We start from the raw sequence: 23,545 nt of genomic DNA, 5'->3' as shown, positions 1-23,545 counted from the left end.
CAATTTACTAGTTGGAGGCGCACGACTTCCAATTAATTACCAGAAGCGAATAGGTACGGTATCGTTGACCAGTATAAATATTACGACCGACTGGCTTTCTCCCGCTTAACATCGTCGCTTCATCGCAATTATTGTCACGAGAGAGAGAAAGAGAGATACGGATGTAAACGAATGCAAATGTTAAATGTTAAAATATTGATGTAACATGAAATGTCTATTTCCGAAAAGTTTCGAAATACCATGAATTTCAAATTCGTCGTGCGTTAATGTTAATAGGTATCGACATATTGAACTCGTGTGTTCCGAGTTTAAACTAAATTCCGCATTTGTATTAATCTCGTACACATAATCATTCTATTTAGGGATAACTATAAATGTATATCTGAGCTTTGCACTAATTTTTCCGAATTGACGAATGATATGATATCTCGGAGCAAAAATACAAATTTGTAATATTGTTTTTTTTTTTGGACAACAGTACCTGTAAGCTTTTTGTTTTCTTTTATCTTGCCTCAATTCTATATTACAAACTGCATCCCCCTTTCAGAACGCGTTCCACTTGTATTCTCTGTCGCGTTTTCTCTGACTTCCGTCGCGGGTGCGTAATCAGTTATCGTTGACATAACAATTATCAGCGTTCCGCTCGGGTGACAATTCGCACGTCTGATTTCGTCGTCGTCGTCGTTGTGCCGCATTGCGCCTCATCTCGCGCGTCGACGAGGCGCGACGCGACGCGACGCGACGCGACGCGCACGCGACGTGTCCTTATCCGGGCGACATTTCCTCTTCCTCGCTGTATTTATCGGCGATAATCACCGACGCTCTCTCGCGCTATAATCCCCGAGTGCGAGCGTTCTATGTAACTAGGACTAACGAGGCTGTAACTACTTGTTGCAGTGATGCGCTGACGCGCAATGCTGGCATGAGCGCCGAGCTGCGTCTGCAGTGTTTGCGGAATTTGACCGAACTGTTGCACCGCACGTTCAAAGGACAATTCGTGTTCCCCGCGCTCGGCCACGAAGACATAGGCCTGAATTACACGCAGCTCGCTTCCGTCTGGCAGACCTGGCTACCGCCGGAAGCGTTGGATACTTTTACAAAGGGTGAGCAAAGCAAATATGCTTTTCACGCGGTTTCCAAATATGACGATACAAATGAAACAGATTGAAATATACCAATTGAAGATAGTAATTATTAAATTGCGGCGGTTTTACTCGAAATCAATGATGACGAATTAAACCATCGATTAGCTCTTTGGAGCTAATCTCTGGCTAAATATGTAGAATGTCGATAATATTATACATTTATTATTGTGCCGTAACGCATTAAAATTCAAAAAGAGGCTTCTTACGGTCCCGGGAGATGCATAAATGATTGGCGAACGGGGTTCGCGCCCGCTCTTTGATTCGAAACGCGCGCAACGGGTCGATGCAACATTTATGGATGCTCTTCTCCCTCTGAAAATGTTACGGCACAAAGTAAGCTTATTGGCGGGCATAAATTCGCCCCGGCTTTACCGCCACGGCACTATTCAAAATTTGTTGCAGCCGGATACTATACGATCGAGCAGCGCTCGAAAAAATATCGGATCGTCTTCCTTAATACGAATTTGTGGCTGAACCCGGTCGACAGCCGTATGCTGCATCGCGCCGGAAGCAGCACGGTCGATAACACGCAGGATCCCTTCGGCCAATGGTTCTGGTTCCAGTCGGTCCTCGAGAATGCGCGGAAGAAGAAGGAGACGGTAAGGTTGTTACTCCGCGATATACGATATTATTGGGTCTTCCGCGAGCGGAGCCATTATACTGCGCGTCGGACGCGCATTACTTTCTTTCTGTTGTATCGCGCGCTCTCTTTCGTCGCCGATACATATATATATATATATATATATATATATATATATATATATATGTACACATGACGGATAATAAATAATTCCCAGCATCGCCGTATCGGTAAACGATTTTATGGATTTTTGTCGAGTAAGGAAGTACCGCGAAAATGATAAAAGCAGCTCGACCTGGTGGGTTCGCTGGAGAGTTAGATGGCGGACAGGATTCCTAAAGTCGATATGAGGATGCGAGAGAGTGCAAAATCGAGGATACGGTGCTAATTCAACCCGGATCGATTCCTATTTGGACAGTCTGTCGGGATAATGGAATTTTCATCTTTTAATGTAAGTGTCGCGTTATTTTGCCAGAGCGATATCGATTTTCGGCACGCCGCGCCGGTTGAACTCTTCGGGCCATACGTGGAACTAAATTAAGCGGAAATATTCTATGAGACTATCTTCGTATGTAACTCGATTTCGAAACGAATATCGGACTCTCTCGGCTAGGTATAAAGGACGCGTTGAAATTTTTTGTGCCCGCTGAACCTCGGGCGGTGGTACGTATTATATATGCGCGTGCGTGTGCGTGTGCCTGTCCCGCGCAGATTGCGATGTAAAAAGATAATATAGGGCGAAAGAATTTTTACGTGCCATCAATTTTCTCGGATCGATGGAAATGAACGACGCGCGTCGCAGCGCCGGGCCTCTCTCGGTGAGTCGTCGATTATGACGCGCGTAAGTAAATTAAGCCTCTTTCTAATGAAGCCGATCGTCGATAAACCTGTGGAGTTTTTACGCGAAAATTGATTAAATAAATGAACATTTTAATCGTGGAAAATACGCTCGGTGCGGCCGGATACGGCTTAACATGTAAAATTACACATTTTGGAACGCACGTGTATTCAGACACTTCTACATAAACCTCGTGCGTCACGAATTGTCAGAATTACGTTTGGCAGTTTGGCTTTTGTAAATGTTTAACACGTATTCGAAAGGATTTAAATATAATATTAAAAAATAAATAACAGCTTTTACAATATTGAATTAATCAATAAAAATAGAATTTTAGATTTTTTAATCATGATGTACAAATGAACACAAAGCCCAGTTTGTATTTCTTCCCAAATGTCGCACGTCAAATGTTTGCAAAAATCGCATACAATTTTTTTGTGTTAACGCTATTTTTCTGTGTACATTTATAAATTCTTTTTAAACGATTGACTTTTGTTAGCGTTGATTAAATTCATCTTACACGCAAAATACCACGATTAAACGAGTTAAACGCAAAAAAAAGAAAAACACCGTTAAAGTTAAATATATGCTAATGGAGTTGAGATATTTTTTTTCTCGATATGCATACGTTAATATTATTTGCTCATCACGAAGAAAACTCGCATCAAACAACCGGTGCAAACAATACCAGAGAAAAAAACCCCTCCCCGTGGTGAGGTGTAGTTGTTCTTTGCGCGTTCGATAAATTACCAAATAGATTTTTAATCAGCGCCGCGGCGGCGGGCTTGTTTTACACGGAACTTCGCCCGGCATATACGAATATTCGATACGAACTTCCATTCGATCTAAAAACGGACCTTGTCGAGCCGCTCGCACGAAACGCGCTTATTGGAAAAAGCGCACGTTTCGCGGAACTTTTCCCCGGGAGATTAATATCAGAAGTCGCGAATCTCACTCGCGCGCAATGTCGCGCGTCATTCAATATCTTATTTTTCGCGCAAATACTCCGCTGTCCAATAACGTTACACCGTAATTTAAAAAAATATATATATGTATAAAGCCCGAACGTGTTCTTTTTTTTTCCTCGCGCCACACTTAATCCCTCTGACGTGCGCTTTGATTGATAAATTGACAGATTGACTTAACCGATGTCCCAGGTATGACAACAGTTTTGCACCTACAGCCATAACAATATTTCGCGCTACATCACACAGACAATTCTCGCGATTACCCCGTGCCGTCAAGCTCGCCAGACATAGTGGAATTATGGCAAGTGTTTCACCAGGTAAATATGCACGTGTATAAAACATTCCGCCGCGCGCGCGTATCTCGCGTGTCACACGACAAGTTGAGTAATTGAAGGGTAGCACCCATGTAAAGGTATTACTCAGTTTCGCAGTTTATTGTTTCCGCGCAAAAAAGCCGTGGAAAAGCCGGGGAACTGGCGCGTGCATGGCATCTGCGGGGGAAAATTTAAGGTGACGGTATTGCCCTCATCTCACTTTGCCGCGCGACGAGATGTGTTTCTCCAGTTTTTTCTTTTTTTTTATTTTCCTTTTGAGAATAAGATATACGATATGCGTCGACAATTGCGCGAGCAATGAAAAAGATCGCGCGGCGGTTATACGAACGTATTTTCGCGCGCGCGCTCCGTCCGCCTGTCGTATTAAAGCGCCAACGCGACGCAGATGTGATCGTCAAGAAGATAAATTTTAATGAAATAAATTCCTGTTAGAGAGAGGGGCACGAGAGAGAGAGAGAGAGAGAGAGAGAGAGAGAAAGAGAGAGACGGCGAATAAAATCCCGCTGATCGGGTTTCAATGGGATGTATGATTTATCAGGGCGAGCTCGTGTTTTGTCGTCATCATTTTCATTCCTCGCGCCGCGCCGTTCGCGCGCTTTATAAATTATACCGCGCGCGACTAGACACGTTCGCCGGACTGACAGCTGACACATCGCGATTTTCGATTCTCTTGATCACGTTTCGGTTCATTATTCGCCGGCTTATCAGCCTCTCCCACTGGCGCGCGCCAATGAATCCAGCTTTAGAAGACTCCCGTGTGGAAATTTATAATGGTAGCTAACCGGATATCCTTGCAGGAAGACGAGGCAAATTGTATAATTTCCATCGAAGATTCGAATGCAAATCGCGCGAAGAGAGAGGGATCTCCTCTACCCCCGACGAATACAATTTCTCTGGGATTTCCGCTTTCGACGTATCGCGCTCTCTCCCTTTCTCCCTCACCCTCTCTCATACGATCCGCGTCATAAAGTGCGATGACAAATCGTAGGTAATGCCCATTACGCCCGGGGTATCGGAGATCGTTGCGAGATCCGACGAGATGAAGGAGAGGGAGGAGGAGGGAGGGAGAAAGAGAGAGAGGGGGGGGGGAGAAAGGGGACCGATCGCAAATTTATCCTCTTCGATCAGCGAGGCAATTAATTCGGCGCGCCCCGGCTCCGCGAAAGCTACGGACCGCGATGGCTCCGGTATCGCGCAAGCGAGCGAGCGAGCGAGCGAGCGGAAATCTTCCGAGCCGGGACCTATCGAATATCGCGGTTCCCGGGGTTATCGGTTATCGATTACGCCGCGGGGCGTGTAGTAGAACGAGTTCGACATACGCGAGGGAGATCCTTCACGCGACCGAGATGGCACGACCGACGATAAATTATGGAGGGACTTGGTATTCCATACATGGGCCCGCGAGAGGAGACCCCCGGCCGTATACGTAAACCGTTGCACGCCACCGCCATTGATCCCGATCGTATTAACCGGCGAGCGCAACCAAGAGAGAGAGAGAGAGAGAGAGAGAGAGAGAGAGAGAGAGAGAGAGAGAGAGCTGGGCCGCGCCGTCGCGTTCATCCACGTCACTATCGGCGCATTCACCTACGTGCACGTTCGAAAAGGCAACCCTGTTACCCCGCGATGCATAACGCCACCGGCTGGCTCGCGTATGAAGAGTGACATTATTTTTCAGTGTATGTACCTTCGACTACGTGCGCAATAAAACTCCGCGTAAATTTTTGATTCCATATGGCCGAAAGTCAGAAATTATTCGTGGGATTTACTATGGCAGGCTGAACCCCATTGTATATTTCAAGCCGAACGCGGTTATGTGTATATCTGGATGGTCTCGTATTATATTTGCGTAACAAAAAAAAAAGAAACGCGGTTTTTAATTGTTGTTATTCCCGCGTATTCGCGTATCAGCGCGCTCCCGAGTTGCGTTTTTTTTTTTATTTTATCGCCTGCGCGAGGACTCGTCAATCTCCGGTCGATTGACAAGTTCCGGGAAATTTTCTGGGAAATTCTGAATATTTTCGAAAAATTTGTCAGCAAAAATAAGGTTGATATTAGAAAAGAGAAAACATTTGCAATTGAGTAATAACGTATCATGCGACACGGATTGGTTTCGATAAACTAACCGTATTCTTTATCCGATAGCCATGCACGATAATCCACAAGCTCTTGGGATACTCTTAAAGCTTTTCTCATTCTCTCTGCCTCTCCCTCGCCTTCTCACTCTCTCTCTCTCTCTCTCTCTCTCTCTCTCTCTCTCGCTTCTCCTTTCTTCTCGGAAAGCTCTTAATGCGGATCAACGAGCGTAGAAGCAAAATAGCCGTCCTCTTCAAAGCGATGAAATGACCAGTAGGGTAATAACAATCGGAAAATGTAGCGAGCACGGCTCGTTGGTCGCGACTCTGATAACCAGCAATAATTTTCTTCGATCCTCCCCGTCGTCCACTCATCCGCCGCTCTCTCTATCCCGCTCCTCCGATGCCCGCTCGATCGCACACCGCGGACGCGTTCCCCGGGGATTTCCGGAGAAGAATTCTCGGAAAATCTTGTACGCCCTTATGTGCGCCCGGATAAAAAGAGCGCGCGGAGACATGGACGAGAGAGAACGGGGGACGCGGGGCGAGGGGCAGGGCTGCCCAGGTTCCCGAGATAGAAATCCGATTTTCCGTGGACAGATATAATCCCGGTGCCGGTGCCGTTTCGCAAACGGTCCGAGTGGGCTTCTCGATCCCCCGGCATTCCCATAGAGAGAGAGAGACGACGACGGGGCGATGTCGCGGCAAACGGTAAACGGACGGGCATATCCGAGGAGGGCTGGTCACGAAGGGGGCGGAAGGGGGGGGGGTGGAAAGAGCGGAGGAAATGGATCGATCGATCGTTGCCGACGTCGGACGGATAATGCGATTACAAATTACGAGTCGTTTAAGAGCGTCAGCGGCAAAACTGACCAATCAGCGATCCATTGTAGCCCGGGTCCAATTCGTTCGTGCCTCCCTTGAATGGCGCCCGTGATTCCTGCACCTTCGGCAAAAGGCCCTTCGGCAGCAATTTAAAATCGACGTCTGTGCGCTTTTCACGCGATATTTTTCAATCTCCGCGGTACCGGGCGATTCGGTTGTTTGCGGAGAGCGCGCTTTTTTGCACCGCTCCCCTCCGCCCTCCCCCCCTGCTCGCCCCTTCGTCGCGCGTCGCGGACGAACGAGCATTTTTGCGTTTATTCCGCGGACCGCAACGCGCGCCGACCGACGGCGCAACGGTTCGCCACATAATTCCAAACGCGTCACTCTGGTTCAATCGTGTCCGCTACCATTTACCCCTCAAAGGAGGCAGCGCCTTTTCCCTTCCCTCTCCTCCTCCCTTCCTCACGGCGCGATTCGACGGGAAAGGATCCTGTGCGTCCTGCGAATGAAAAATGTATATCTCTCTTCCGCCGTTATCCACTTAACGAGTTTTGCTTTATCCATCCAATATTTTTGGAATAATCCGGGGATATCACCATGCTCGTTCCGAACGTTATCGACGCACTCTGATTCGTCATAAATACACGTCAGTTGTCATCAATATCAATGATTCCTATTATTATTTCCTATTATTAACGCCATCAATAATTGTTATTGTTGAGAATAATTTCATTGTTCGTATAAAATGCTGTCAGTCACACATATACGAATCTGTTGAATAGTTAAGAAGTATATACATAATATATTTAGTAGAAGTCATTATGACATAAAAAATTCGAGATAAGATAAAGGTTTCAAACAAAGTCAAAAATAAAGTGACAGTTTCAAGGTAACTGGTGGCGGTCAAGGTGGACTTCGATTAATTAAGAAAATAGCCGTCGTTATATTTAATAGCTTTAATAAGTTTTCCGATTTATTTTTCGAGGATATCTCCTCGGCGACCACACGGGGCGACTGCTTTTTCAATCAGAGGTCCCAACACTCGGCGCCAACTTCTGCGTCAATTTGCGTTTCGAAACCGGTGGGACTAATTTCGCGTACGTGTCCGATTAGATATCAAGTCCTTCGTATCTCCAATCCTCCTCCGTCGTCGGCGACAGGCACTACGATCGAACGGGCACGTGTATATGCGCGCGCGTGTGTGTGTGTGTGTACGTGCGTGTGGGGGTGCTGTGTGCACTGGCGCTGCCATCCGCGAGCGACTGACTGGCCGGTTTGTCGATGCTAACGAGACTTCCTGCGTCCCCGAGAGACACATTGCGTAGCCACGTACGTGATTCACCCTGGAGCGTCTGTTTAACCGGGACGCAGTCACGCGACGTAACTAAGGATATCTCTGTTGAATGAGAATGCCTCCGCTCTCTTCGGCGTCCGCGGACGGGAGTCGTCGATATTCGAGCATCCGGGCGTCGACGGCGATTCTCGGCGGTGTTTGTTTTTTATTTCCTCGCAGTCAATAAATTATTCTATCGTAAATTTGCGATATCGTTATTATAAAGTTTCCCGCCGACATCGTGTGGCAGGAGTTTACTTTAACAAAGTTACGGTATATTTCCGAGTTTATTTATATCAAAGTACCCGTGTGTATAAGCACATGCTATACGTATGGTTTCTCCGTGGATAAAAATAAACTTTGTAGAGTTCGCGGCACGATACAACAGAAAACAAGTATCCTTATTTCGGTTACAAAACTCTAGGAGTTGCAAATATTTGTTTTTCATTTCTATTGCAGCTATGTGAGACATATATTTTACTGAATGCAAATTTCAATCATAAATTTGTAGGTTAACTTTAATGATTATTTATAATATATTTCATCGCTGCCACGTGTATTGTTCACATATCATTTTGCACTTTTCGACTGTAAAAGTAAACATCCACTCAAATCTAAAATAACTATTTTTAAGTATCAAAAATTGATTAAAAGAAGATGTTTCTACTTTTAGTCAATGAATTTGCAATTATTTGTTACTCTTCTTAGCACGCGAGGCAATGCTCCAAAAGTAAATTTAGAAATATCGAATACAAACTCTTGAAATAGCATTTACAGGTATAAATATACAGTCGATATTTTTACAATCGTATAAATATATGGAATCATTGTTATTATTATTAATGTGTTTATTCATTGTCATTGCTAATGATAATAAACACATTAATAATGGATATAGAAAATATTGTTTATGAGTTAATTGGCTACAAAAATCTGCTACAAAAAAAGTCTGCTATTAAAAGGATTATAATTTATTTGTCACATCTCGATATCTCATTACGTCACGATAAAATATTTCATACACATGTGAAAATTAAATTCAAATTTTCTAAGAGAAAGACCTTATTTTGTGACGTAAAAGTGTGCAATGCACTAGAAAGTGTCCTCATGTCGAATAACGCGGCTCGTCAGAGGTCAATCTACGCGGGAAAACATCGGCTAGTATCGGAAAGAACATCGAGTTTTCATGAATAGATATTAAGGTAGAAACACAGATAACAACGAAATGTCGAGCCGACCTAGCTATGGAGATTCCCCCCGAAATATCGATGTCCGATGATCATTCCTATTCTACTCCCTCCCCCTGTAACGGTCAGGTGTACATAGTCGGCCACACACCACCGGGGGTGGACGACCACGAAAGCGGGGCCGCGGCGCTCAACGAGAGGCACAACACGAAGTATCTGCAGGTGGTGCGACTCTACTCGGACATCATCCGGGGACAGTTCTTTGGCCACTGGCATTCGGATACATTCCGCGTGATATACAGCGACACAGGTACGCTCACGGGACTTATTTACAAAACGACGAACAGTCGAGTTTCTGCATATGTGTCTGCATCAGCTGGATAATATTTTTTCGTATTTCTCTCAACTTCTTTACACGATATAAATTTCGCGTATGACTAACTTACTCTCTCTTGTCTTGTACACGTCAATTCAGGATGAAGTGACTTTGGTCCTCGATACCTTTCAAAGATATATTTGTTGAACTGTCCTTTTGACAGTCATGCGGAAAATAGAGATGGATCAGTTCCAGACACAAATTATTTATCAGTGTCTTGTCGTTCCTTCACCCCCTCCCGCTCCCGCTGGTCTAGATGAGACATGAGCGTAACGTTATAGCTTTATCAGCTGCCGCAGCTGATAAAGCAGCCTCGACCTTAATTTTATATTAATATACTTGCAGCGCGCGATTAATTATTCAGTGAAACGATACTCGTATTGATACAGGTCTGCCCGTATCCTGGATAATGATGGCTCCCAGCGTTACGCCGAACACCGTCGGGGGGCCCAACAACCCGGGCTTGCGACTCTACAAGTTCGAAACTAACACCGGAGAGGTACGTAGGTAGGGGCGGGCGGGCGCGTATATACATCCTCGATAATAATCGTGGCGTACCCCGTAAACGGGAACGCTCTATTTGCGCGACGTACCGATTTCAAAAGGGACGCAGAAATGTAGGACCCGTGTTTATATATGTATATGTGTGTGTCTGTACGTGTTGCACGCTGCGCAGATTCTGGATTACACGCAGTACTATCTTGATCTGCCCCAAGCAAATGCGAACGGCAAAGCGAACTGGATAACCGAGTACTCGCTGCTCGACTATTACGAGCTGCAGGAGATAACGCCGATCACTCTTCACGATCTGGCGGACCGGTTTACGCAGTCGAACGATTACGCCTTCGTCAGGTATGTATGGCGATGAAATGGATCGATCGATCCGCCCCTTGCTGCGTAATTTAGCCCTAAAACCATAATAGCGTACCCCCGGCTAATCATCGGCCTCGATTACGTCTTGAACCGGGCGTCTCGTGTCGACGCACATTTTTCTCCCTCGGGTAAATCAACGGGATATAATAATGCGAACGTAAAACAAATAGCGATCGTCTAAAAATATTCCCCCCCTTCCCGCCCGTTCGTATCGCGGCGCTTATTATCGCGATCCCTGGCGAAACTGGAATCGATCCCAGGGATCACGTTTGTGTTCGTTATACGTACGTCGTTTATTATCCTTACGTTTCGCATAAACGCCAGTCGAAATATCCCAATGGATGTTTAATGCCGACGCAATGGCGCGGCGCGGCGCCGCGCGGGACGCGGCTAAAGCGTCGACGGTCGCGTGAGATATCGATATGTGTCCGCGGTCGAGGATTAATAATTCCCCGCGTTTCTCCATGAGCCGGCAATTATATCTCACACGGTAATACCTGACCCTGGCCCGCGACATTGTGATAACTGTCTACCCACCTTTTCGAGAGACACACGCGCGCGCGCGCCATTACGATGCTAATAACAGCCCCTGATACCCGGACCACTCCCGCGTTTCTCCTAATGCACAAGCTCGGTCTCGGTCTGTGTATATTATCCTATCCTCGCATACCTCCCCCCCCTCCTCTCTCCCGCGCGCGCTCCTCGCGGTCTCGTGCGTGCGCGCGCGTGTGTATGTGTGTGTATACATGTATGTATGTGTGTGGGTGTGTGGGTTCTCTCTATGTCCCGCAGGTATTACGCGGCCAACACGGTCTCGCTGCCGCGCGAGGTGGAGCAAATCTGGGGCTGCGGCGGTCCTCTCAACGGAGTCTGTGCGCTGCATCATTACTGTACTGTGACGAGGCTAAATCCCGAGTCCTACAGGTACGCCGCGCTTTAAGTAAAGCGACTCGCGAAAATGACCAGGTGTTTCGCAAATTTCACGGAATCGTTGATAAGCTTGTTATTTCCGGAATATATTATTTACGTTCTTCTGACACGAACTTATATTCTTCTTCCAATAGCGAAAATTTGTTTTGCCTGCCTGTCAGATCTCTAGTCTCTCCGCTGTTTTGTTATATTATAAAAATTTTAAAATCTCAAATCTCTGAGATCGTGCAGTATGGGTGTGCCGAGAAAATTGCATTATCACGAAAATATATTCGCGATATCTCTCGATAAGCTTATTTCCAGAGGAAAATATTAAATTTCTCTCGCCAAAATTGAGTTTTATTAATTTTTGTTTTGACGAAAACGCGCGCGTTTCATTTTCAAGCGGACAAATCTTAAGCACTTCTTATTTAATATACGTCGTATCTCGCGGTTAATTTTAACAGCTAATTAAATTCAATATTTTGATAACAAATTATCGTAAATTTTCACGTGGGAAAATTTAATTCGATCGCTTTCTGCCATTTCGAAAACGCGGCCAGGCGTACAATCATCCAGATGACGCCTCGTGAAACTTGGAACTCCATTGAGAGTATAGTAGGCTCTCGATGTTCGTCGTTAATTGGTTACGTATACGTGAAGTGAATACCGATTAGATCAGAGTAGCTCTGTAGCAAAACATATCGCGCGAATTGTGCCTGATCTAAATGCGACGATATTATTACGAGAGACAATTGCGAAGAAAGTTTAGAAAAATTTCGGCATTAAAAGGCTCTTCGCTTCGAATTATGCAATATTTACGTGGTTTAAATTTTACTTTTTTTTTAATAAATCCTTTTTAACAAAATTTAAAAAAAAACCATGAAGGGAAAATTTACGATGGCTGTAAGTTGACAATTTGTCGTTTATTTGAGTATTTAAAAAGTCCTTGGCACCAAATGTGTACATACATATTAGGTCAAATTATATGAACTTTCTTTATATAGATATTACAATCGATACGCTTTTAAATTATCCGAAAGCATGTTGAAAGCCTGACATATTAAAGCAACGGAGGAGACAAAGGTTCGACCTTCCCCTCCGAAAGAGTTGTCTCGACCGTTCGAAATTTCAAAGTGGGACAAGAGTCAGTAATACACATAACGGGCTAGATAAATGTCGGCGCGAAGACGGATAAATGGAAAGACGGATAGAGAGGGATTACTGCACTTTTCAATATTCGCAAAGCGCGGCGCGAGACGTTTTCGTAAATTAAGCACCGTGAAAGCTCCCCCGTAGTTTGAAAGCGTCATGTAATCTCGCAAAGTCTCGGAAGGAGTAGAGTCTCAAAGAATCCGAAGATTTCAGAGAATTCACGGCGAGGTGGCTTTAGCTTGGCGGTAATGTTTCGAAGTTGGGAGCAATTTCGTATTAGCCAGTAATGTTGTAACACCTCACGACGACTGACTTTTGCTCTCCTGCAAAAATAATAGGAACATACGCGGCAGACAGATTCTTAAAGAAACTTCGCGCGCGAATCTCCTTTAACGTACATCCCGGAAGCGGAGAAACATGCATTATACATCGGGCAAAACGGCGACGGGGAAATATATTATTGATGGAATAAGGAATGTCTTCTAATATTTTTTTTCCACGAGTCCTCGATTTGACGTATCGCGCGAGAGGATAACAGAAATGCAAATGCCGAGTGCTTAATGTATATGTTTCCCCGAGTCCGCTGCTGCCTGCAGTTTGTTCCGGAATTTTCGGAGCTAGGTCGCGAAACTCCGCTTGATCCTCGCAAAATTCGATAGAGAAACGAAACTTTGAACTCCATCGATTACTGCAGGCCGCGCGAGTGAGTGCCTTCAAAAGAACAGAAAAAATTTATTGGAAAAAAAGTCCGACAAAAGAATAAGAAAACTAACGTCGTCCATGTTAATGTTATTTTTCATATTCTTTTATCGCAACCGCTATTTTAATTTAGCGTAGACTGTAACAAAGGGCAGCGGCTCGAATGACAGTTTATGAAAAGAATGCGTGGTATTTCATGTTTTTATACATACTAATTGTAAAAAATTTCCAACAATCCGACCTAAAGCGGCTGTCTTTTTTTACTCAAAATAACCTCGACAAATTGTCGCAATTTTTTACATTGTTCATCACGAAAGATGGTCCTGTATGTGCGCATGTGTATATATATATATATATGTTACGCTCGCAGGGAGTGTTATTCGTCCTACGCCTACGCCCTGGCGTCCGCGGGACACTCCACCGTACGTCTCTACTTCGCGTTGCATCTGCTGGTCCTGCTGCTGATTTGCGCCGAGGTTCTGAACGACCGGTAGGATGAACGTGACGAGAGGACTCCCGTCAACGCGGGCCGCGCACGGCCCCGCGTCGGCCCTTCACGACGACGGTCCGCGTCTTCCCTCCGGCGGAATAACCCCCGTCAATCGAGACGCGCCATCGTGATCGGCCCACGAGGATCGTCGGATCGGTCTACGAGGAGCGGTCCACGAGTTAAGGCGAGCTACGCGTCTAGCGATTACGGCGTTACACGCCGCCCGGTGTGTCATCTACTTTGTCTATGTCTCTGTCGTGTCTCCGTCTTCTCCTTGTCGCGCCACCGAAATTGTTCAGGCGCGCGCTCTCGTTCCGTCGTGTTTGGTGTGTTTGCGTGTGTTCGCCCGTACGCGTTTTCAAGTGAGGCTGTAAAATCCGAATTCCGGACGGGATATATTCAACAGCTATCCCAGAATGCTCGGACGCCGCCGCAATTCAGCTTTGAAATTGAGAGATATCCGAATAATTCGGGTAATACGATTATTCGAATAATTCCAGTAATTTGGACAATTCGGATAAGTTGGATAATTTGAGTAATTTGGATAATTCGTGTACTGAGATAATTCAAATTATTATATTTGAATTTGAACACAATAAATAACAATTCGTGACTCTTCCCTCTCTCCCTCTCCCTCTCTCTCTCTCTTTTCTCAATCTTTTTCAAGTAAATGTATAATATATCCAATTTGTCTATAAGAATCTATTAAAATAAATCAAAAGTTTAGAGCAATTGAAAAAAATTATTTGATGAATTCTTAGTATATGATTATTTGAACGGACAATATAAAATTCTACAATCGGACGTTTCTTTTAATATACAAACGAATCAGAAATCTCGTATTCGTATTTATCCGAAATGTCCGAATGATAAGGGGAAGATTGGATTTACTTGGCCAAGTCGGCAAACTTGCAAATAATTCTTCTTTACAAATCAATTACCAACTGAATATATACCGTCACTGGATTGGATATAAATCTCAAGAAGTTATCTCGAGAAAGATTAGTTTTCAATTTCCTGGTAAACTGATTGTTAGTTTAATTATTAAGATTTTTCCTACTTTTTCTTATCCTTCTTATATTATGAAACAGATGTACGAATTATTAATACATTGTCCTCAACGTCAAGAATTATGAGCAACATGTCAATGTAACCAGTCCGAGATGCAGTCTTCCTTACGATATCTGAACAATTATCCAAATATTTACCGTCTTAAGTCGCAAGTTTAGTCACGTGGAAGTAATTTGCCGCGTTTCTTCGGCGCGGCTGCGGCTGCCGTTGCAACAAAGAAAGAAGAGGGAGAAAAAGGAAAGGAAAGAAAAGAAAATAGGGATCGCGTCGAAACCATTCCTTTCGTCTTCGTCCGCAAGTTTCGCGAGCTCTCGAGCGTAAACCAACCGATCGACGTAGCGTCCCCGCCTGGTGCGGCGATCCGAACGTTTTGCGGTCGCGAACGATACGCGGCCAGGGGGGGAGGGGGGGAGAGGCTGAGACGACTGGCCTTACCCACCGCGTAAAATGTTAGCCGCCGCACCGCGCGCGCGCGGGGACGTTACGTAAAAAAATGCTGGATCGGAAGGGTCGAGAGAAGTCCCCTTTGACCGCATTCTCTCGGATAAGCACCGCAGCGTCCCCGCGGCGTGCTTATATTCAAATGTAATTAAAGTTTTACACGGGAGGGGAGGCGGAGGGGAGGGGGGGAGGGGACTTTTACGCCGCTTCGTATAATCCAATGTCAAAACTCCGGAACCACCGCCCTGGAAAACGCTCCGAGCAAAGTCGACGACTCGAGAAGGAGGCTGCGTCGAAGCTCTCATAGCTTAAAGATTATATTCGTACTACCATTTCGCGATTGTCGGAACGATGCAGTATTTCTTAATAAAGGACTCATGGATTTGTAAACGGGGGTGTTCCTTTATTTAACCTCACATTCATCACGCGATCCATTCCGATTTTCTTCCCGGTTATCTTAAGAAATATCCCAGTTTTCCCATTTATATTTATACAAGTTTATCTTGACCGCGTTTCTAAGTCGCGATACAGTAAAAACAGTATAAGTCTTCAACGCTGATGGCTGTATTTAGATAACAAGGCCACCGTAATCCTGCTGTAGAGAGCGTTTTCGAGAAATCATTAAACGGGACAGATATTTCTGGCTGGACGAATTGCTTTTTGCAATACGAAAAAAATAATTAAAAAAAAGGGGGAGAGAAACGTCGAAACATAAAATTTTTCTGCGTACCAATAACCCGCGTTAGGCTCCGGATTAGTTTTTCCCTACGAAGCCGCGCGGATATTTCCGCATTGCGAATATGATCGCGTTAAAAGATTATTACCGTAGATGGCGAGAGATTTTACGGGTCGATTTGAAAACAGCATTCTCCGCCATTAAAAAAGTCATTAACAATTACGAGGACAGAATCCCGCGGAACGAGCGCGGGCTTTTAAAAAGCAATTACGCTCCCAGATATTATTTCTCATGGATACGGCTGAAACGCAGCGACTGCCGCGAACTCTCTCTCTCTCTCTCTCTCTCTCTCTCTCTCTCTCTCTCTCTCTCGTCCCGGGCTCGTTTTCAGACTCCGATGAGCAGTTACCAGAATTCAGAATTTACTCGTATAACGAGATATAGCGGGGAGGGAGGGGGGAGGGAGGGAGAGGTCTCAATTAATTCCGCGGCCGCTACAGTTAGCAGGCTAACCCAACTTCTCTCTAAACGAGCTCCGGGACTCGTGCAGCACGTGGTGACAGCAAATATGAAGATAAGTCGTTCATTAACACGAAGGGAACATTTAGCGGAAAATGTGAGAATTTTGTTGGCGTAATGAGAGTCCGGTTTTCTCGGCGACAAGCCGTTCGCCGGCGGCGTGGTGGAGAAGAGAAGGGGGGAGAAGGGGATTGCCGGAGGAGAGAACACACCGGCGAAGATATTCAGGATATTCTAGCTAGCCGGCGCGCCGCAGCCCTCTCGGCCTCTCGGCCGATTATACCTCCGTGGTAAGTACGCCCCGAACTATGCGCAAACCGTATGTGCGTGGGGCCGTTAATTATGTAAGTTAACAAACGTGCAAGCACGTGCGGTCGCGCGTTCACCCTCTTCGCGAGCATGCGTTACGCATTTACGAATATCATGCATCCGCGGTAACGGTATCCTGTATGCGCGGGAAAGGGAGGTAGAGGTACCTATGTGCGCGCACGTGGAAGGAGTAAGTCTCGCGTATTCTCGGAGGGGGGTATTGCTGCCGCGAATTCATCGCTCATCGTTGCGGAGAGAATCGCGATATCGTGAACATCGGGGATGAATCTCACCGCGCATTCGTATACGACGATTGCGTGCGCGCGCGCCGCGTCACGTACATACGTGATGCGGTGCCCGCCGTGGGCTTTGCATACGTACGCGGCCTGTGTACCGCGAGGCGCCTCGAAGCTAGCAAACACAGTTATAATGTGTGTTTGTATTGACATAAATCTTTCGCCCACTTTCCGGCGCACGAGTCGTGCACACGGGTGAAATTACCGTGCGCACATCTGGAGGCTACAACGATATACAGCCAGCGCTATCGATGCTGAAATGTACGGCGGTGTTCAAAAAATGTTTTCTTAAATATTTCTCAAGTTGTATATACATAAATATATAAAAATATACGTAATTTTATTTAATATAATAATTTCTTCTATGTATATTACTCTCTCTAGGAAGCTATGTGTAAAATATCAAGATTACTTTTATTTTTTCAGAGAATATTTTGTGTACGTATACATTTATAATTTTTAAAAAAGCGAAACAATATATTCGACAATATGATATTATTAATTTTCCCATTCTCGAGATTTTTTTTTTTTTCATCAACACAGCTTTGAATGAAAAAGTTTTTATATAATTCTATATGTCCGGCTAATTGGACGTTCAAATTGTACAAAATAGTTGTCGGATTTGAATTATTACAGAATATATATTTATTTATTTTTCCATCACGAAAGAAAAAAATCTTTTCAGGTTGTATTATTGGAATATTATTAAAAACATGTATCACGATATATTATTTTAAATAAATTTCTTCTTAATATAAAATATAAAATATAATATATATATAATTTTTTTAGATATATAATATATATTTTAAATCGTCAAAAATTAACGACATCAATCACAACATCCGATGCGTTATAAACAATTACACTGCTGAACACATGAAAGTTATGTCATCAACGCGGCCATAATCGCATCGCAGTTCAGATCACGCGAGTCGTTTCGCTTTCTCGATTCCATTCGACAGCGAAATCCTTTTATAAGAGAGTTTGACTCTTTACTTAATTCTTCTAATTCGGAGGCTGGGGAGTCCGTGACCCATCCTTGATTCCCGGCCATTTCCATATTTCTTCCGTCCCGCTGCTCCCTTTGGGAGCGCGCAAGGGAGTTACGCCGTCGCGCCGGCGGCGGAAAAGTATTGTCGTAGTTAAGGCGGCCGCTCGCGGCATACAAATAACGTAGTTTTCATAGCGCGCCGCGGCGTTCCAGCGTCGCTAACAATGAATGAAATGCCGACGTCGTTATCATCCGCGCTCGGCCGGATAAATAAATACGTCGGGGAGCCTCCGACGGGTGGGAAGGAGCACGAGGAAAAGAAAAAGAGAGAGAGAGAGAACGAGAGACGGGGATGGAGGAGCGATTTTTATTAGAGATACGTTCCACGAGCAAAACGGCCGCGCGCACGTGCGCACCGATATCGTCGAGATTATGGGCCAGATTTATCGCGTGCCTATAAATTCCAAAATATATCCGCCTCTCTCGCTCTCTCTCCCCTTCCCTTCCCCACGGAAAAAAAAACTATAATTTCGCGGTGGTCGCCCGAAATTGCCGGATTGGATCGCGGAATTCTTTATCACTTGCAGATATGCACGCGTGATCGTGATTGATTCATGGATATTCAGGCCGGCGGTGTCGACGAAGCCGCGAGATTAATCGGGAACGGGAGAGTATCCGGCGTTAAATATTGGATTAGCGCTCCATTCATTCCCTCCGTCCAATCATTAATTATTGAACAAAAGCAAAAGACTTCCGCGGTAATTAATGCCCACAATGGGTGAGGTGTAGCTGCCGCTACGTTAAAATGGCAACGATGACCAATCGACGTGGGATATAACGAGCCGTCGGACGTGCAGAAAGGGCGAGAGAGGAGAGCGGGATGGCCCGGGCGTTTAAACGTCAAACGGCAAACGTTGCACCGACTCCACGCAACACGTGTGTAATCTCGTGTGCGTGTTACGCCACCGCCGGAGCAAAAACGGATATTTTCAGCCCACTCGTCGAGAGTCGCTGTGTGCTACACACGCGCATTGCTACACACAACGGCATTTCCTGCGCGGCGGTGCGGCGGCGGCGGTGGCGGCGGTGGCGGTGGCGGTGGCGGTGGCGGGTGGAGTGCACGAGCAGTCATTCGGCTGGCGAACGTCATTGAACCTTGTCAACGGAGGCACGGAGCTATCAAAGCTACGCAAAACAGGAACATGGCGACGACGTTGTTCCGTGTAACGCCGCGCGCCGCAGCTTTTAAACCTAAACTGTCGCGCCCGGGAATCCATTTAATCACGGACGAGCACGCACGCACGTGGCCATATATCTCTTTTCCGAATAAGATAAAACCTCGTCCCCCGTTTAAAATGAGTTTTAAATAAAAATTCGATTAAAATTCGTCTATTCGAAAGTAATTGAAGAATATTCAATGTTATTATCTAACTTTTCTTCTGAACTTTTCTCCAGGTTCACCAATTAATTTTCAATCGTTAATTGTTCGAAAATTACGGATTAATGTTTTTGAGGATCTCTGCAGTCCAAAGACATTTTTTTTGTGTATGTTTGATATACTCGGCATATCTGTTTCGGCGTAAGAATTTTATATTTTGTAAGTCAATATTTTGTAAGTAGCATTAGCATTCGGACTATCTTATTTATATGTAAATTATGTTAAACCGTGTTTACTTATGTTAACTAAGTTTACTTCAACAGTGAGACTACTTATGGTAATCATGACAATTATGTTAAATAGGTTTATCTCGACACATTGAGAGGGTTGTGTCTTTAAAACAACACTAAACGTTTCCGTCCGAACCGTGTACGACATGACGAATGTCCGCTTGAGTTTCGAAATGTTAATAACATTAAACACATACAACGAGAGTTATTCCACGTAATCTCGTAACGGAAACGCGAGAAACGTTGCACTTAAACGGGACCTTCGTTTACCCGGAAAACTAAAAACTGCGAGTCCACATTCCCTTTGCCCCTTTGCGTGTGCATTTACGCAACGTAACCGCCTTAATTAACGCGCTGTAAGCGCGTCGATGGGCAAGCGAAGGTGAGCGAAGCGGGGAACGACGAGGGGGAGCAGGAAGGATGGACGGTGGACCAAATTTAATTTAAAACTTGAATTCCGCCCCGTAAGATTACAGGGAGACCCGAGGACGGGAGTAGTAAGACCGGTAATTAATTTGCGAAGGATTACTTACCGGTAACTTGGCAAAAGTTCGCGGGACCGCACCGCGCGCGGGATCCCCCACCCCCCTCCCCCCTCGGTCACCGTCCTGGACGGCCTGTCTATACGCAAACTCATTATAACGGAATCTCCAATAATCTCGGGACGTCATTCGACGTCGGGTGCTGGCCGGCAACACGGCGAGTTATCGTGTTAACGCCCGGTATATACGGGCTATCGACCGTCGCCTGGGTTGTAGGGTATAAAGTAGCATCTAGTACGTATCTCGGCGAAGCCGTGTATTACATACGCACGTACAGAGCGTCCGCCCTCTCGCCCCGCCATACCCCCTTCGCTCCCCGCTGTACCCCTTACGTCGCGCCGGAGTCATGCGTATACATAAGCGCGCGTCGAGGCTAACACCCCTTCCTCTCCCCCCCTGCCCCTCCGGACCGCCAACGGCCGATCGTTCTTCCTCTTTTGGAGTAGACAGCTTTATGATCGCGGCTTTTGTTATCCCTGTCGCATTTTATGGAAGCGCGAAGAATGATATCGGAGCGCGAGTGGGTATGTGTATAACGGGCTGTAATTGCCATCACGCCCGCCGAAGTCGAAACAGCGATCTCGCATTTACATTTCGATGCGATACAGGCCGATGGGGTTGTAACCCCGTGAAAAGAATTACTTTTGTGTGTTTGCACCACTCGGGCATGTCGGTCGAAGCCTACTCCCTTTGTTAGTGAAACGAAGTTGCATGTCAAATGTTGAATAATAATAGCGCTCCTAACGGCGGGTACTGAATTACCCCTCGACAGCACATCTCAAGATACTTTTTATAACTATAAATATGAAGAGGGAGGACACATAATATCCGTTTTATGAAGAACTACATCTCGCGATATTAAATTTTTTTTTAGCTGTGCTGACGGTTTATAAAAATAAAAAAAAATATTTCTCTCCTCGCGACGATTACTTGATCAAATAATTACATTACCAATTCTTTCCTTATTTCTCTTTCCTGGCATGATTTAAAGTCAATTCGATATATTCACTTGCAAAATTCGCCGGGTACAATTAATAGTTTAGTGATTAATTATTATACGGTTTTTCTCAGGTGTCTCAAGGCGTTGTACCAACACGAGCGCAACGTTTTACCTCCGCGGTCGTGCAAAAAAGCTGCGCACCGGCTTACGGCATATCCGCTATAATGCGTTAATTAACTCGGCTTAAAGCTCGCCCTGTGCCTTTACGTTATCCTATAAAAGCCAATGTGCAGAGTTCACTCTTGATGACCGTCCCGGATGAATCATCCAAAGCGAAAGAGGCGTGAATTACTTAAGCAAGTATATCCACAAAGATAATTCACGTTGAATAATAAAAAATTAAAAAAAAAAAGAAAAAAGAAAATGAAGATAAAGTAAGTCTTCTGTTTTCGTTTACGCCGCGAATGATCAATCGAATATGACATGTTGCAACCGTAAATCTTTCCGCAAAAATATTTCTCTCTGGCGCGTTACAGTAAATAACGTTATAAACAAATGTAACGCGACGCGGGAAAATACATATGTGCGAGGAGAATCAGCTGCAAGCCGCGATCGGACGCGTTCCTCCCTGTCGAAGAAACGAATTTATCAAGTCCTTGTCGCGCACATCTGTCATACTTTGCAGCGTCAGTGAAGAACGATACCGTGCATCGAATACGCGCGCAATTATAACGTTGCAATGCGGTTGCGCGCGATTAAACAGAAATCTCGCATTTCTGTCTCGCGAATTTACGAGCCCGAGAGAGCGAGCGAGCAGCGGTCTACTTTTTACGGGACGGGCTCGGATGGCCATACTGGGAACCCGCTCCGGTTACCAATGATAACCAAAAAGTATTACGTTCGATCGATCCCCCCCCCCCCGTTACGTACGGTAAGAAACGCGTCGCCGCCGCCGCCGCCGCCACCACCGTCGCCGCCGCCACCCTCGTCGTCGTCATCGTCGTCTAGCAACGAGAATCCAAGGCGTTTTCAATATCTTCGATAGGTTCCTTCGTACAAAGTAACTCTACACCGCCTCCGTTGCGCCTTTAGTATGGAGATAGATATCGGAAGACGCGAGGTCTTTATGCGGCGCTTGCAATATGGCTTCGGATTCCTGCAAAATTTTCGCCACAATACCCTGCGCCTGCGAGACAACAGAAAACGCGCGCGCGCGCGCGGGTATACCGCGTTAGCTTTTAAGTATCATTTTCATGAAACCCCAGAGTGACGTTACATTCTGCGCTTGATAAATAAAAAGACTTAAATCAAAGAATATTCTGAAAAAAATGTTAACGTTGAATATTCTAACGCGAGAAATTGCCATTTTCAACGTTACTAATCACTATTAAAAATATAATTCATTGGGTTAAATTAATCGTAAGATATATTTATAAATAAAGAAATATATAAATTTTTATTCGAATATAGTTTTACTAAAAATGGAATTATTCAATTTAATTTTTTCAATTTTACACGTTCATTTTTAAAAGTTAATAATTTTAATAAAGTTTAATCTTTTATATGAAATATCGTATAAAGATAATTGGTACTAAAAATTTGTTACGTTAAAACATAAAAATGTTATATTTCCGCGCAATTTTTTTCAAAAAATTTTAAATTTGATTTTTCGACTCGTTGCAATAATTTAATTCGTTAAAAACGGATAAAGTTTAGAGAATTTGTAAAATTGTTCACAGAAAGATACAAGCAATCTTAAAAATCTTACTTATTGTGAGTAACTACTTTGAAGCTCTCATCATTTGAGGTATTTTCTTAATTGATTTTAATTTACGCTCTTTGAAGAGGCGCGCGTGTATCAATAACATCTCCCGGCGAGAGATTGGCTCGCGTTTTAAATTAGTTTCGTCTGCCTCCTCCTTCGAACTTTCTCGTTTCGAGAAAGGTCAACGATGCGGAGTAGCGCGCGATGCGACGTAACAATTCCGTCAGTATCGTTTCTTATTTTAATCATGATAATGGCGATTGCCTCCAACCATCCGCGTGAATGCCTCGCAGAATCCCGACGTGGAGATCGCCAAAACTTTTCCGGCGAACGAATAAATTTCGCGTCGTTATCATTCACAAATGCGGACGATTACGAAAATGCTGATTTTAAAAAGCCTTATTAATTACTAATTAGACATTGTTAAAATATAGCGTGTCGGGACGAGAGAGAGAGAGAGAGAGAGAGAGAGAGAGAGAGAGAGAGAGAGAGAGAGAGAGAGAGAGAGAGATATGATCTCATGGCGATATAAATTATTT

The 23,545-nt window shown here is 44.8% G+C and overlaps 1 protein-coding gene across 3 annotated transcripts in view; it reads left to right on the top strand.

Moving 5' to 3' along the window:
• Nucleotides 1-14,401, top strand: part of LOC105452481 (acid sphingomyelinase-like phosphodiesterase 3a) — a 41,463-nt gene extending 27,062 nt beyond the window's left edge. For all 3 annotated transcript variants that reach the window (XM_011693606.1, XM_011693607.1, XM_011693605.1), the window contains 7 exons: nt 898-1,103; nt 1,548-1,744; nt 9,413-9,593; nt 10,049-10,158; nt 10,336-10,511; nt 11,325-11,456; nt 13,666-14,401. In XM_011693606.1, coding sequence (XP_011691908.1) covers nt 898-1,103; nt 1,548-1,744; nt 9,413-9,593; nt 10,049-10,158; nt 10,336-10,511; nt 11,325-11,456; nt 13,666-13,789 — 1,126 coding nt within the window. In that variant the 3' untranslated portion in view covers nt 13,790-14,401. The remainder of the gene's footprint in view (nt 1-897; nt 1,104-1,547; nt 1,745-9,412; nt 9,594-10,048; nt 10,159-10,335; nt 10,512-11,324; nt 11,457-13,665) is intronic.
• Nucleotides 14,402-23,545: the final 9,144 nt, after the last annotated feature.

Source organism: Wasmannia auropunctata, unplaced genomic scaffold (assembly GCF_000956235.1).
Source record: "Wasmannia auropunctata unplaced genomic scaffold, wasmannia.A_1.0 LD336031.1, whole genome shotgun sequence".
In the NCBI taxonomy this organism is placed as follows: Eukaryota; Metazoa; Arthropoda; class Insecta; order Hymenoptera; family Formicidae; genus Wasmannia; species Wasmannia auropunctata.
The sequence above is the reverse complement of the archived record's forward strand: the minus strand, read 5'-3'. Positions and strand labels throughout refer to the sequence as shown.